Here is a 16,143-nt window from a genome sequence, read left to right as displayed (position 1 = left end):
TGATTGGCAATATGGTGTCTTCTTGAAAAATAAAGACCATGAATTGGAGAAAGTAATGAAAATAGCACATAGATAGGATTCTCACGGCAGAAAAAATTAAATGACATGCAGCAAAAGTGGTATACCAAGGAATTTTTATTTTGTATAGGTCCTGTATCAATCACTGTACTCTGTGTGATTTTCTACTCATGTACCTGAAGATGGATCATAAACAGACATCTGAATGCATACCCCTCAGCCCTATGCACCCAGTTTATGAGAAGAGAGCAATTCTTGAGTAATAGACATAAAATACTTCTGAAAACACTGAAGTTTCAGGGTGCAGGCATAAACCTAGACTATCTAAAAGAACAAGTGAACAAGCATACGTATGTGGTAGGTGATAAATACATAGGAAAACTTGACTGAAAAAGCTTACTGACGTTGATCGCAGAATTTGTGAATAGAAATGTCTGTGAATTGTGAGAATCAGACTCATCCTCTGAATGCCATGACCAATAAGTCAGGCCCAGAGTCCCATTTCTTTCTCTCTCCAAAGTGTAGTGCTTTGCCTCATAAGTGATATGGTCAGCCTTCCTAACAGCATTCTGGGAAACCCAGTCATTTGTCTGCGTTTGTGTATCCAGAACGTAAGGCAGTGCTAGAATTTCTAGGCTCGTTTAATCATTCTCCATAATGGAATTCCTGCAACAGACACTGTATGGCCCACAACCTGTAATATTTACTATCTGGTCTTTCACAGGAAATGTTTTCCAGGTAAAATGAAAACATAACAAATATGTTGACTAGTGGAAAAAAGTAAAATACATTTTCACAATAAAGGCTCTTAGAAGAAAATATTGACTATTTTTGAGAGGTTTCAGGAAGCAAATAGTGACACTGGAATAAATGAGAGAATTTTAACGAACATCACCTAAGGAAACAGTAAACAATAAATGGTCAAGCCATAGTGATATAATAGTGTTTGAAAAGGAATAATAAAAAAAATGAATGTTGAATTGATGGGTCTTGTGAGCTGAAAGAATGACATGGAAATTCAGGTCTACATATCCATTATACATATGCTTATATCTCTTTTGCTATAAATATTTTTCTATCGGGCTAAAGGGATGTGCTCTGAGACACTAAGCCAGCTTCATTAAAAGCAAATCTGAAGGAAAAAAACTACATATCCAAGAATGTTAACATAAGGTGACACTAACTGTATTTTATGAAGCAGAAAATTACTTCATATCCAAATTCTTAAAATCCTTCTTTTTTGCTGCCTTTAGTAAGATATAGAACATTTGTACACATAAGCTGCATAAAACTCTTAATAGAATTAGCATTTAGTGATTTGATATTTTATATTCCTGACAAATCTGATATAGAATAAAGCAAGGAAATAAGAAAGCAGAACACTGTTTTATGTCTAGAATCATTCTTTAAGTGGAATGAATTGACTAAAACATTGTTAGTGATCTGGATCCGTCAGCGTCTGAGCCTGGTGCATTAGAAACAGACCCTTCCAGGTGAGCTCACAGATTTTATAATGTAGAGAAAATAACAAACATTTAAAAAGAAAACAAACCTTTATACATACTAAACTTATACATATTATTTTTTAAACATTGATATTACAGCTTAGACTTTAAGAGGCGAATTTTACTCATATATGTTTATTTCAAAATTCTCATAATGCACTTTTTTAAATATTAAGGAAATCATTTTGTATAACAGTGAAGCAAACTGTAAGTCCTGGAAGTGTTTCCACTGAAATCAATTTGCTTCTCCTTGGAATAATCACTCTTGATACATTAAAAGATAAAGCTGAATTTACCTTAAGCTGAAGCTATGGAATGGAGAAACATTAGTTCTTTGATCAAAGTAAGTTGATTAAGATAGAATGATGATTTACAAGTTTGAATGATCAACTTAAGCAAATATGGACCATCACACCTGTATAAAAAGGTATTGTAATTTAACCTGGATCTTAGAACCTATCTCACAAACATAATATCTCTTGAAAGATATTGACGTGCATTATCAAAAATAATTAAGCAAATACCTTTTGAGAGACACTGTTCTGCTGGTCATTTTATGAGTCACTTAGGCACTATTATCTGGCATTATAATGCCTTAAATTGTGTTTTCTGGGGACAGAGAAGAAGAAGTTTGTTTTCTTAGAGTGCTCTGCCACTGCTATCATATTTCAAATGAGCTCATAGTATTCGTCTGAAGGATTTAATTACACTGTAAAATATAATAACTAGCCTAGATGAATTAATCAAGTGAGGTGTACAAATGACTTAATAAAATGCTTTTCTTTTTGTTTTTTCCCTAAACAGGAGAGACATTTTTGATACATGAAAGGTCAAATACAAAGCAGGTAGAGTTAGATCCCCTTGGGTACAGTGTGTGGTGGGGGATTCACACGCAGCCAAGTTCTCTCTCCCACTCCTTCCTCACCCTCCTACTTCCTCTTCACCCACAACAGCAGGCACTGAGGCCTCTGCAAAACTAAACCCTGAGCTCCGGACAGAGCTTGAAAACCTGTTAATGCAAGTTTTCCTAGTTAAATAACACTAATCTTCTTAATCCACCCATTCTTTCTGCAGATTGTTTGCTAGGACCCAAATCCAGTGTGATTGGAAACACTTTGTCTCTTAAGCAATGATAGACAGAGACCTTTATTTGTCTGGAACATCTTACCAGTTACTCTTCCTGAAGAGATGGGGTCAAATGTCATGGTCCTTTGTATTCCCGTAGAGTCTTTTCCTAAATGTTTATGGGTCAAAATAGGAATAAGAAAATTTCATGATAGGGTGCTCTGAGAAACTAGAAATGCCACCTCTATTCCTTTCTCTGTAAATCTCAATATCCCAGAAAATTCTGAAACTTTTTATAGTAAAAAAATAAATTAGGATAAAGACCTTTCTTTGATGAGACAATCCTCTCATCAAAGGGATTTCTTGTTGCTTGCCACAGCCCAGCTTTGCTGTCTTGGCAGGCCAGAGGTGAGTTGATTCATGCATTGTTGATCCTGAGGAAAACGGACAACTCTGAGAGCCCAGGCATCATGAATCGGAGCACTGTGGAAGGAAAAGTTATTGGTAAAAGGGTAGCACTTTACAGAGGCACAGCACACTTCAACCCCCAAGACTCTGTTCTATTTCCCAAGCCAACAACAAAGTAAAAGTCACTGCTCTTTCTGTCCATTTTTATGCCCTTAAAGGTGCCTTTTAAGCATAACATTTAGTATGAAGTCAAGAAATTTTAAGAGAGGGAGTCAAAAATTGGAATCCTGGCATTTCCAGTAGTTTTATTTGTGACTGAGTGTTGGTTTCAATGGCTCACAGTCATGGGGAGAAATCTTTCCCTTGTCTTTTTTTTTTCTTGTCCCGAAAGGACTCTCACTTCCGTTCTACCAGGAAAGCAAAGTTGAATGCTTGGCAAGGAGTTTTTAGATTCTGAAATAATTCATTTATTAAAAAGAGAAAAATTCTCCTTTTTGTTTTATAAGCCTAACTTTTGTGGTTAAAGAAGCTTGGTCAGGACTTGGAGGATGTTATATAGGTTTTCAGTTATTTATCAGGTTACAATGTCTTTTGTTTTCAATGAGCACTTTTCAACGTGGGCTAGACATTATGGATAGTAAAATATATGAAATAGCTTCCATTTACTGAGCACTTAGTGTGTAAGTCATCTAAATTATCTCATTTAATCCTCATTAAAACTCAGCAAAGATGGATTAAGATGGATTTTACAGTCTCCGTTTTACAGAACCTGAATCTGCAATATAACTTCCTTAGATTCCACCCACTAATCTGCAGTAATGACTTGCCATGGGCCACAGTTGATAGCAGAGTCAAGAACAAAACCCAGTTTTATGTGCACAGTTCTAAAGCTCGTGTTCTTTCCACTAAATAATATGGTTTTAAGTTTTTGCAGTAGTCTAATGGGGATAATTGTGAGAAATATTGCCTGGTTGGGGTAAGAATTATATAATTGAAGGTCATTAAACATATGTCCATTATTACATGCTTGAACCCAGTCAATAACCTCCACTCCTTTCTCTTTCTTTTTCCCATTATACTCATATTCAGTGAGACAGATTTTGGGGAGGTGGGGCAGTGCTTCAGTAACATCTTGAAAATTATTAATCAAGTTGTTAAGCCGAGGCTCAATACTCCATTGCTTTCAGTGCTTGAATTCAGAGGAGTCAAGTGTGGCCAAGTAGAGTTCTCTTTTCTAATGCAATGCAATGTACTGTTCCAAAATTCTTTAGAATGTGTTAGTTCCCTACCCAGAGACAGGACTCCAAAAGTTCCACTTATAATTAGATGGAAAAACAGTATTGTTTCTTAAATGGAATATTTGTTTTATAAACATATATTCTAAAAGCTACAAAAAATGATTAATTTTCCTCTTAGAAATTACCAATAAATATAATCTTGCTTTTCTAAGATAAAAAAAATATGCAACTTCTTATTCTTGTATATATAATTTGAAGAAACAAAAGAAAACTTTTTAATTGTAATCACCATCTCCCTCAGTTACCATACCTCAGGCTCAGAGTATCATTTATCTTCTTTGAAGAGCTATGGTGTTTCTAAAGGAGTTGAAAATCTTTCATAAATAAGGAGCCAAATCATCAAAACATGTTTTAGGCTAGATTCTGAATAGCTGACAAAGCCAAGTTTGAGATCAATCAGTGAAGAAATATTTTCTTCATAATGTTGATAGCAATTTGATTTTAAATGTTAATAGCCCTTGGTAAACTGAAGACTTCATATTCAGTTTTAACCGTGTAACTTTTATTAGATAATAAATGTTCTGTTCTCAAGTTGGGTGCTATAATTTTCACTGAAGCTTTCACTTGGGAGATGGATGATTCATTCTGTCTGAAGACACCTCTTCCGGGGCACAGCTTGGGTTAAGTCTCATTGAAGATATGAGTGGGATGTTTTTAATATAGATATAAAACAGGTACTCAAGTGTCTGGGTAGACTCAACATCAGGAGGTGACATTCTTAGGAAGAAAAATTCTAGGATGAAAAGTCAATTACAAAAATCATTTTTCTTATTGAAGATATGTTTTAGTGAAAGATAGGGGGAGTAAAAACCAAAAAATAACAAGAATATCTTTTTTGTTACTTGGGAGGAAAGAGGAACAAGATGTGAATTTTTTAATAAGATAAAAGAATTGGTACTATTATGCTTTTGAGCACATAATAGGAAACCCTAGATTCTAGAAATCTAGAAGAAAGATTAAGCTTTTACTTTATAAAACCCACCACTCTGCCAGATACCATATGTGTAAATCACAAGGTTCTGGATATCAGATGTCAAATGATTCAACCCCAGTTTTCCATCTGAAACTCATCTCCAAAGCAGACTTTCCATGTTATGCAGGTAACCATTCTTTTTGGCATTGGATTATGATTCTGAGCTACAAGGTAACATCAAGAGAGCTTTCATTAAAAGAAAATACATTATGCAAACATAATATGCATATTTTTGCATATTATAATGATGTAAAATGTCATAATTTATTTTCCAATATTATCTCCATAATAGGTTATATAGATTCACCAAATACTCCCAGAGTGGTTTGGGCACAAAGATTCTGAAAACTTTAAGCTCAAGTTTCTTGATTTTAGGAAAAATCTTTTTAGAAATGAAATCACTTATCTCATGCCTGAGGCCAATTAGAAACAGTAAGTATGCTCCATACAGGAAATGAGATAGGATTTTTTACTACTTTTTTAATTGAGATTAATGATTATAATCAAAATTTTAAATTTCATGACCTTCCTTTCCAATTAAAAATTTTTAAACAAAGTAAAATTGCTGTATCTTATAGCTTCATATTATGTATTTTATCTTATTATAAAATGCTATTAGGTATAATCATAGTTGTTTTTTATTATACTTCTCATCTAAAATACTTTTGCTTTTTTTAAAAGCATCTTTCCATTTCTTTGATGCTGGAGGATCATTTTTCACACTTTTGCAGACTGTGGCAAGAAAATTTACTAAATTGTGCAATTGATTTTTCCATTAAGTTGCACACTATGATAAATACACCTAAGGCTGCAAGGACCACTTAAATCAACAGACACCTTGATGAGGTATTTGTCCTAAAGTTTTCAGAATTTTACAGATCTTTATTTTTAGATAACAATGTAGAACAAAGTTCAACAAACCATAGCAATGGACCAAGTTTGACACACTTCCTGTTTTTTGTAAATACACTTTTATTGGAACACAGCCACAGGAATTTCTTCCTGCGTTTGTTTGTGGCTGCTTTTGAGGTACGGTGGCAGAAGTGACTACTTAGGACAGAAACTATACAGCCTGCAAAGCCTAAAAGACTTAATCTGGTCCTTCGCAGAAAACATTTTCTGACTCCTGATCTAGAAACTAACTGCTCACTGAGCCTTAAGATTCTGTGAAGTTTCTTTCCTAACTTCTCTTTCGTAGGTGTTTTCTTCTCACTGGTGAAATGATACATGCTCAATTGTGCAGTAAGACACACTTCATTTTTAATCTTTATATATTGCTTATGTATAGATTTTAACATTTGCTCTATTTCCTTCACCTGAATATATTACCCTTATAAAAGAAATCATTTCTGAAACCCTTTCTACAAAACTGAGATAAATTAGAGATTTGATGAGATTTACACTTTAATTTCTTGACTGGATAGATGCTGCAAGCTATTGTTTGTTTTCTAGGCTGCCTCATTTAATGTGATTCACTTAACAGGGTCCCTGGGGCTTTGAAATCAACATCCCATGGAAATTGAGGGGAGAGCAGTACAATTAATTTGAAGTATAGCTCTCTACCCATTTGTTTTGGAATTAGGTAACAGAGAGAAGAAGGAAATAACTTCTTCCAAAAAACATTGGAAACATACTAAAAGTTCCGATATGAAGTAAATAAACGTATAAAGTTAAATATGTATTACATAAACATATTTAAATCAGTTTTTGAGAAATCTTTACAAAACCATGTAATCTCTGCCTTATTAATAAATATTGAATAAAGACTCTCACCATGTTTGAGAGCAACTTGGATTTTCTCTCATAAGAGCCTATAATGCTAATTCCCAAAGATGATGATAAAGGACACTTCACATTAATATGGTACACAATTAATCCCTAAACATTTTCCAAAATACTGGTAATATAATGAACATCTCCCTGATTCATTTTCAACAACTGTCGACCTTACCACATTCCTACTACAAAGTCATTACTGAGGTATGAAGAACAGCTGATGCTTACTAAGTGTTGACTGTGTACTAAGCTCTAACTTCAGTCCTTACATAACCTCTCCCACCGCATTTTACAAATGAGGAAACAAGCTTAAAGATGAAAAATCACTTGCCTATGATTACGTACTTACTTTGTGCCCAAAGCCAAATCCAACTCAAGCAATTTGATGCCACGTCGTCCATTTGAACTATGTTCTCCTGGAAGTCTCATTAAGACAAGCTCGAGCACAACCAAGGGTCTCATAATAATAGGAGCTAGCGCTGGCCATTGGGTTGATATTGGCGGGCACTGAGGAGGGGTTGCCAGCCCTTCTGGGTGGGAAGGGAGTAGATGCCTTTCGGAGTAGATAGGCTTGAGTTCAGTTGGGTTTGCTAATTAGAAACAAGGAAGGTATTCTAGACACAAGTAACTGCATGTTCAAAGGCAGAGACTAAAAGAGCACAGCACGTTCAGCGAGGGGCTCTAAGGGGTATAAGAACAGGTGGGAGGGATGGGCAGGAGAGTGGGAAGGGGCCTGCCATATGGACACGGCATACAGGATGTCAGTGGTTTCCAGATTTCAGTGTGGTGAGAATCACCTGGGGTGACTGTTTACGATGAAAATTGCTGAACCCATATTTTCAGAGAATCTTTCTTATACAGCTAGGCCCAGGAATGTACGGTTCAACGGGAATACTAGATGATTATAATGTAGAAGAGCCTCTTTACTAACTGTCAGAAATGTCTAGAAATCAATATGCCAGAGCATGATATGGTTAACGTCTCTGTGTTTTAGGAAAAACAACACAGCAGCTCAGTGGAGAGGGGAAGTTGATCTCAAAAGTGATTTGTGGTTTATTTTGAATTCAGAAATAACATAACGGTGGTTTTTCTTAATAATTTATTACATACACACACTTTTTGTTTATAATTGCTTTCGGGTGCTATTTAGGTTACTAGGGAAATGCTAAAAAAAGCAGCATTTAGTTGTGTTAATTTTTAAGGCACTGAAAGCTACAGAATGCATGAGCTTCTCAAACCAAATTTTATTTGTGTTTGCATTGTCAGTCCTAACTACCCTAGCAATTAGTAAACAGCAGATCAATTAATAGAGAGACAATTGTGAGTAAATGAATGAATTGCTTAGTTGGATCATGTATTTTCAGTAGAACCTAATTTCACACAATATAACTGGGGGACCATTTAATAAATCAAGCAAAATGCAGTGCTTCTGTACTTTTCCCTGGGATTGATTTAACCATTTAGAGACTGATTACTTAAGATAAAATTTCAGTTGACCTATAAATTTAAGATTTACTACTGTCTTGTTATAAGGTAAAACTTCTTATTTCCCACTGGCTTTGAATACATCTGCAATACAGTATGTGAAAACAAACTGAATTTTAGAAATTATCTATTCTATTTAATTATTTGTGGTCAGGTGGATCCCCAAAATATGTTTACTGTAGAAAATGAATATCCCCATCTTGCAAAAGACAGTGTCAGTATGTACATTTTTCAATATTTAAACAAACCTGAAAGGTAAAAAGAACAAGAGGAAACAACCATCTAACTCATCTGGAATTAAATAGACTCTAAATGTTAGATTTTCTTTGGGGAACCAGAGATGGCCTTGACCAACTGGGGAGTCTCAGAGTTAGCGTGCCAGATCACACACTGATGTTTATTCCACACTTATGCTCGTTCAACACAGATGGTAGGCATAAAATAGCTGAGCTCTAATGAATCATGTCTGGGCAGAATGATAGATATGGTCTTTTTTTGTTGACAGCAGAGTTGTTTTCACATTCCACTTGAATTAAATTATGCTCATTCATGCCATAGTACATAATCTCTGGCAAAGATCCTTAGAAAAAGTCATCATGTGGCTTCACTGCAAAACAAGTGGGGGGGAAAAGTAGCTCTATAAGCCCTATAAGAAAACTTAAGACAAAAGTTGAACAGCCTTCATTAATTTTTTTAAATATATAAAATATATCCTTAGGTTAACATTTATTAATATGGATTCATATATATTATATGTAAATTTATATAGAGATATTAAAATTCAGGAGCAATGTAAATCTTTCATTTTAATAGACTGACTAAATACTTTGAATTTCTAATATGAAAATGAAATCATGTGTCAGACATACTAGGTATGATCATACATGACACTGGCCATAACTTTAAAAATGTTCACAATCAAGTTTGGTAAATAAGCACGTGATATTTTATATAAAGGAGAAAAGTTAAATATTAAAGTAAGAAGTGATCAACAGCAGTTATGAAGCTCTATCAGAATGGGGCTTGGGGAGTAACTTCTGTGGCTTAAAAAATTCCAACTACATGTATGACATTCTGGAAAAGGCAAAAAACTATGGAGACAGTAAGAAGAGCAATAGGAGGAGAGAGGTCTGAATAGGCAGAGCACAGTGGATCTTTAGAGCAGTAAAGCTATTCTGTGAGGTACTACAATGGTGGATATGTGTAATTATACATTTGTCAAACCCATAGCATGTAAATCACCAAGCGTGAACCCCAATGTAAACTCTGCACTTTGGACGATAATGATGTGTTGATGTAGGTTCATCAGTTGTGAAAAATGTACCACTGTGGTGTGGGATGTTGACAGTGGGGAAGGCTGTTTTATTCGTTTTTGCTGTAAACATAAAATTGTTCTAAAAAGAAAGTTTATTTTTTAAGTTTAATTAAAAAAATCAATAGACTGTAGCTAGAGGGCAGAAAATTATTCCAGTCAAGGAAGAGAGAAAGAGTGAATAAAATCTTATTGGCCCAGTGCTTGCCAAATTAGACTTTTTAGATATGAAACAATCATAGTGTTGTTAGGGGTCCCCAAGAACACACTCAGGTTGAATGATTCATTAGAAAGACTCACAGAATTCAGAAAAGCTTTTATGCCCAAGGTTGCCATTTACTACAGCAAAAGCATAGAGATTGAAATTAGCGAAGGTGAAAGGCACATAGAGCACAGTCCAGGGGAGAGAAGCCTCCAGTTGTTCTCTTCCAGTGGAGTCGTACAGACGACAATATTCCCCCAGCAACAATCTGTGAACAGACACAGCATGTACTGCCAACAAGGAAACTCATCCAAGTCTTGTGTCCAGGGTTTTTACTGAGGGTCAGTCACGTAGGTAGGAGATTCTCTGTGACTAACCTTATCTCTTGTCTCCAGCCCTCACAGAGTTCAGGCTGATACCGCATGGCCCAGGGCTCCAGGTGTATAAAACAGATATTCACCATAAATCATAGTGTTAGCTAAAACTATCCTGCATTTATCCAGCAGGATATTCCAAGGGCTTTATCTCCTGGGAGCCGGATGAGGGCCAGTTATTTCTTTGGAATGCGTGGTTTTGAACACCCCAGACTTGCTGAGTTAACCCTTTCCTATACTGTAGAGTTTGTATGATTGTGGGTCTTAAATTTAAAACCTTAAGAAAAACAAATAAAATGATCAGAAATCCTGAAAAATGATACCTGTTAAACATATTATCTATATCCATTTGTTTGAATGATGAGAAAGGAAATAAAGAAAACCAATATCATAGAACAACAGTTGGTCTTCCCTTTGGGTAGGGATCCCAGTGTCCTGCATAGTAAAATGGGCCTCAGTGGAGTCTTTTGTGGCCGTGTTTGATCCTAATTGCATGATCACGTGGGAACGAGTTGTTACACAGAACAGTCAATTCTTCATGGCTGCTCTAATCAATAAGTCTGTAGAAGAAAGTTGATGTTGTGCTAAACTGAAAACCTGAGAATAAACTACTTACCAATCTTTTCCTTTCCATTTCTGCCCCTCACTCTGAACCTTACTTCCTTTTCTGAACTGCAACGTGGTCTTCTCTGAAGATGTTCCAGTGGATTTGACCGCCATCGCCAGGACTGGGTGGACAGTGGATGCCCTGAAGAGGTACACATGTGCTTGATTATGACAAGATTTGGGGGGCCAAGCTGTCATATATGGCTGCTATAACTTAATGAAAATGGTATCTAATTTGATAAAAGGAGACAGCAATTATTGAGTCCTCAACATGTGCCAGATTTGGGGGTTAAGTCTTTGCATATATTTCTCAATTTATTCTCATACCCATCCTATGAGGTAGGAGCTGTCATTGTCCCCCTAATACCAAGAGGAGAAGAGGGAGAGGTGAGGGGAAACGGTGGGAAGGGATGCAGTGAGGATATCCAGAGTTGAGTATGTGGCTAGGGAATAAAGGAACCAGGATTTGAGTTTCAATGAGCAAAGCGTAGTTCTCTTAAACACTTGTTTCTTTTCTAAGATCTAGTAAGTCATGTTTTATATTTTTCACTCAAATTATGAAACCAATAGTATAGAGGGAAAGATTGATTGCAGCAAATTGGACTGATACAAATTGGAAATGATATAACATGGAAACAGTAACTCCCAGGCAAACGTGATAGAGACAATGATGCAATGAAATGACTCATACAAATGTGCACAGTTGCAGAGGCAATACAAACCTGTTTAACAGTTTTCCAGTGAATTGCATATACATTGTCATCTCAGGGTCACATAAAGATATTCTGTAAAGTTCACAAAGAAAAGTATGTTTCTTCTACCTTTGTTAAGTTTTAGGGTATGAATTTTGAATAAAAACAATGAACAGTTATACAGTTTTTCTCATTCGGTAAAGAAAATCTTGTCAAAGTGCTATTTAAAAAATTAGAAATCAGTAGTTACTAGATTCTTTTTTAAGTTTTTATTTATGGTGTCTCATAAATATCTTAAAAATACATCTTTGAGAATACTCTTGAACGTTAATGAACTTTTGGCATTCATGGAAGTCATTACAGTGATATTTACTAATCCATCTACTTCACTTCACATACTTAACAACATGGTTATAAAAGAAAATATATTGATAGAGTCATAGCTGTGTTGTTAGGTAGATGTTTCTTTTATATAATCACAGTTACCTCGATTATCTATATTTGCGTAAGATCAAGGGTGTAATTCAAACATCTTAATTTTCTTGGTTCAGTGTGGATTCACCATGATCCACAGGAGACAGAGAAGAAGCCATCATATTATATGCCCTCCTAAATATATTTATGGGGAATTTACCATGTTCTGTGGCCTGTGCTAAGCACTACAATTACAAAGATTTTAAAAAGAATTACTGTTTACTCCCAATGAGCTCAGAATCTAGTACCTTCTGTACTATGTAGTGTTTCCATTTTATTCTGAAATTAAATTATCCACATCATTAGCTTTGTGGTAAGCAATTCTACACTTATTTTATAGGTAAGTAAACAAGGTCACAAACTCTAGTCTATTTTCCATGCCTAAAACCATCTTGTGAGATGAGTTTATTCAGTAAGTGCAAATCCTCAAATCCTCATATGAACACATACTATGTACTGTTCTAAGCACCAATAATGTGAAAGTGTAGGAAGTGTGTGCATCAGGGTAGATATTCCACTGAACAAAGGACTGCACTTAGAGAATGACAAGGGCAAAAGGTCTTGCTAGTAGGTATGATAAGGTTTGCTTGAGGAGGTGATATTTAAGATGATACCTGAAGGGTAACTGAAGTTCTAAGAAGAGGAATAGCAAGAGATGACATTGGTGAGGTAAGCAGGGACCAAGATGTGACAAGTTGGAGGAGTTTGGACTGTACCTTGGGTAAGAAAAAGCTACCTGAAGGGTTTCAATTAAGTGGATGATTTGATTCAAATGACTTTTTAAAGAATCACCCTGGCTGTGGGCAAATAATGGATTATAGTGAAAGAGGCCAGTAAGTTGTGTTTAGCTACATATAACCTAGGCCAAGGATGCTGCGGATTGGGACTAGCCAACGGGAAGGTGGTGGTGACCACAGCGGTGGGTGGGGCTGTGAGAGGATCCTTAGGGAGCTGGTTGACTGGGAATGAAAACTATGAAAGTGCTGTAAATTTTTTTTCTTTAAAAATTTTTTAAACTTTTTCATAATTTTTCTGTAGTTCTGAAACAATAAAAAAAAAGAACATCCATGATTGTACTACCCAATTTAATAACCAGGACTGCTGATGACTATGAAGCTGGCTCTTTGCTTCTGCTTCACAGCACCCTTGCCTCTCCCTCTAATTGTTCTCAACACTTATCCATGGTGGTGCCTGTGGTGGTGGTTTATTTATTTCCAAAGCTATATATTCCATGGTGTGAACATCCTGTTCATTTATTTATCAAATATTTACTGCGTTCCCCTGACAGGCGCTTTTTAGGTCCTGGGGTGTATTAGTAAAACGATTGGACAGCAAAACAAAACCATCAAACCCTGCCGTCCTTGACCCATATTCATAAATATATATATACACACACACACATATATATATATTCATATACATGTATATATGTATATCTTTTTTTTTTTAGAATCTCAACATTTTATTTTACTTATTTTATTTTATTTTATTTTTATTGTTGACACTATTACAGACGTCCCTGACCCCACCCCTCTCCCCCTCTGCCCACCTCCACCCAGACCCTGCCCTCCTCTCCCCTGGCCCTCACCACATTGTTGTCTGTGTCCCTGGGCTATGCATATATGTTCTTGGCTAGATCCATGTTGTTACAGTCATATTTTCTTCACTCAGTCTTTCGTTTATGGGCATTATTTTCAGATTTTTTCTGTTACAAAAAGATTGTATGATTGCCTCCTGAATTAAATGTACAAGAATGTCTCGTACATTCCTTAAAGTGGAATCACTGCATGTCAGTTAGGTGTATGTTCAACTCTGAAAGTTAATATCAAATCGCTTCCAATTTGCAAACTTACACTACTGGACAGTACTGGAACTCCAAGTTCTCATTATTTCATGATCCTGAAAAGCATGGTTTTGTCGTATTTCTTCATTTCTGCAAATCTAATGTGTGTAAAACGGTATCTTATTGGGAATTTGATTTACATCTCACCAATTGTTAATTAAATTGATTGTACTTAGCTTTTTGGCTTCTGTTTCTCCTGTCTTTCCTCTTCTGTGAGATGCCTGTTCATATCTTTTTCTCATTTTTTAATTGAGTAGTTATCTTCTCTTTCTGTTTATAACATTAACATTCATTGATTATTTGTAACAGACATAATAAATCTGAGAGATAGCCACCTTACAAAACTCTTTTGTTAATTTAAAAAATATCTCAAGGTACTTAGTGGTTCTCTTTAATCATATCACCTATAAGTGATGACAGCTTTGCTTCTTACTTTCTGTTCCTAATATCATTTTATTTATTTTTGCTGTATTATTGTCCTAGCTAGTATCTCCACTTGTATATATTTTCCTCCAGATTTTGGGTTATCTTTTTAATGTCTCTAAGATTTTACTTATTTACCATTTATTCATAATTTGATGTACAAATTAATCAATCTTTTATTTTATGGTTAGTTTTATGTGTATGTATATCTTGTTTAAAATGACTTTTTCTGCCAAACTTCATAAGGTTATTTTCATATATTTTCTTCTGAATGTTTTAAAACTTTCTTTCACATTAAAATCCTTATTCATTGGGGAACAAAGGGACATCTGTAATATTTTAAACACAAATTAACAAAAATAAAAAATAAAAAATTTTAAATCTTTATTCCATTTGGAATTGCTTTCTATGTATAATATAGAAATTTAGTTTTGCAGGGATTTTTCTCCCTTATGGGTAATTTCAAGCAGCTCTTATTGAATAGTTCTTTCTTTTGGCAATTTCATTCAAAGCCACCTCTTTCTTATATAGTTTCCACACAGAGAGGGAGTTGGGTTTTGGGATCGCCTCCTCTAACACTCAATTTGTCAATACCCTAACCAGTGTCATACTGTCTTAATTATTATCATTTTATGATTAATTTTGCTAGCCATAGGACGAGTCTCCTTTTTCTTCAGAAGTGCTTTGACTGTTTGGGGCTTTTGTTCTTCATATAAATTTTAGACTCAACTTGTCAAAATCTGCAATCCATCAATCTAATTAAAGTATTTGTTGTAATTACATTGAATTGTGAGTTATAATGCATTTCCAAATTATGGACATTTTAAAACTTTATTGTCTTCTTATTGACTTCTAACCAAATTAGATTGTTGTTAGGGAGCATATTCTATATAATACTGATTCTTTAAAATTGGTTGGAACTTTTGTATGGAATAGCACATGGATAATTTGAACGAATGGTGTACATGTGCTCAAAAACGTATTTTGTAATCGATTGGGTGTCAAGTTTGATAAATGTACAATTCAATTTGACCTTTTCCATTCTCTTTCTCACCTTCTGAGTTCTTTGGAGTTAGGCTTGACCTTCCCATCGCTTCCTTGTATCTTTTGTGTCTCTAGTGTATTCTCCATCTTACTTCTCTAAGCTGTGTCCCGGGAAAATTCTTCAGACCTATTTGCTAGATTATTAATTCTCCCGTCATCTTGTTTCCTCTGCTATTTAATCTGTTTATTGGGATAGTTATTTTAACAAGTATATTTTTATCCCTAAAATTTAAATTTGACACTTTATTAGATCTGCCAAATCATTTTTATAGTCTATGTTACTAGTTCATTTTTAAATTTTACCTTTCATTTAAGTATTTCATATATAATTTTTAAATATGTCATATTGGATGACCCCAGGGTCTAAAGTTTTTGGTAGTCTAAATACGTCATTCATTGTTTTTACTCTTTGTGGAAGTACTATTTTTCTTTTCGTATTTCTTCTTGTTCCCTTTAATTAGAAATGCATATTTATGTTGCCCTTATTCCATGGGAATCCCTGTGACCTGCATAGGTTATGCTTTACACCAAAGAGGGTTGATGATGGCAACCTGAGGGTTTTAGAAGACACCATATGTAACTGCCTTCATAGGAGGAAGAGAGGTTTAGCTTTACCTCCCCCACCTAGCGCTGGCACAGGCTTGA

At 35.1% G+C, this 16,143-nt stretch overlaps 1 protein-coding gene across 1 annotated transcript in view; it reads left to right on the top strand.

The window, feature by feature from the left end:
* The window catches only part of PLXDC2 (plexin domain containing 2), a 396,924-nt gene that overhangs the window by 326,497 nt on the left and 54,284 nt on the right, over positions 1 to 16,143 (top strand). Inside the window, exon 10 of the mRNA XM_081132248.1 lies at positions 11,112 to 11,172. Within this exon, the coding sequence (XP_080988374.1) occupies positions 11,112 to 11,172 (61 nt within the window). The remainder of the gene's footprint in view (positions 1 to 11,111; positions 11,173 to 16,143) is intronic.

This window comes from Miniopterus schreibersii (genome assembly GCF_964146895.1).
Source record: "Miniopterus schreibersii genome assembly, chromosome: 1".
Lineage (NCBI taxonomy): Eukaryota > Metazoa > Chordata > Mammalia > Chiroptera > Miniopteridae > Miniopterus > Miniopterus schreibersii.
Note: the sequence above shows the minus strand (reverse complement) of the source record. Positions and strands in the feature narration are given on the sequence as shown.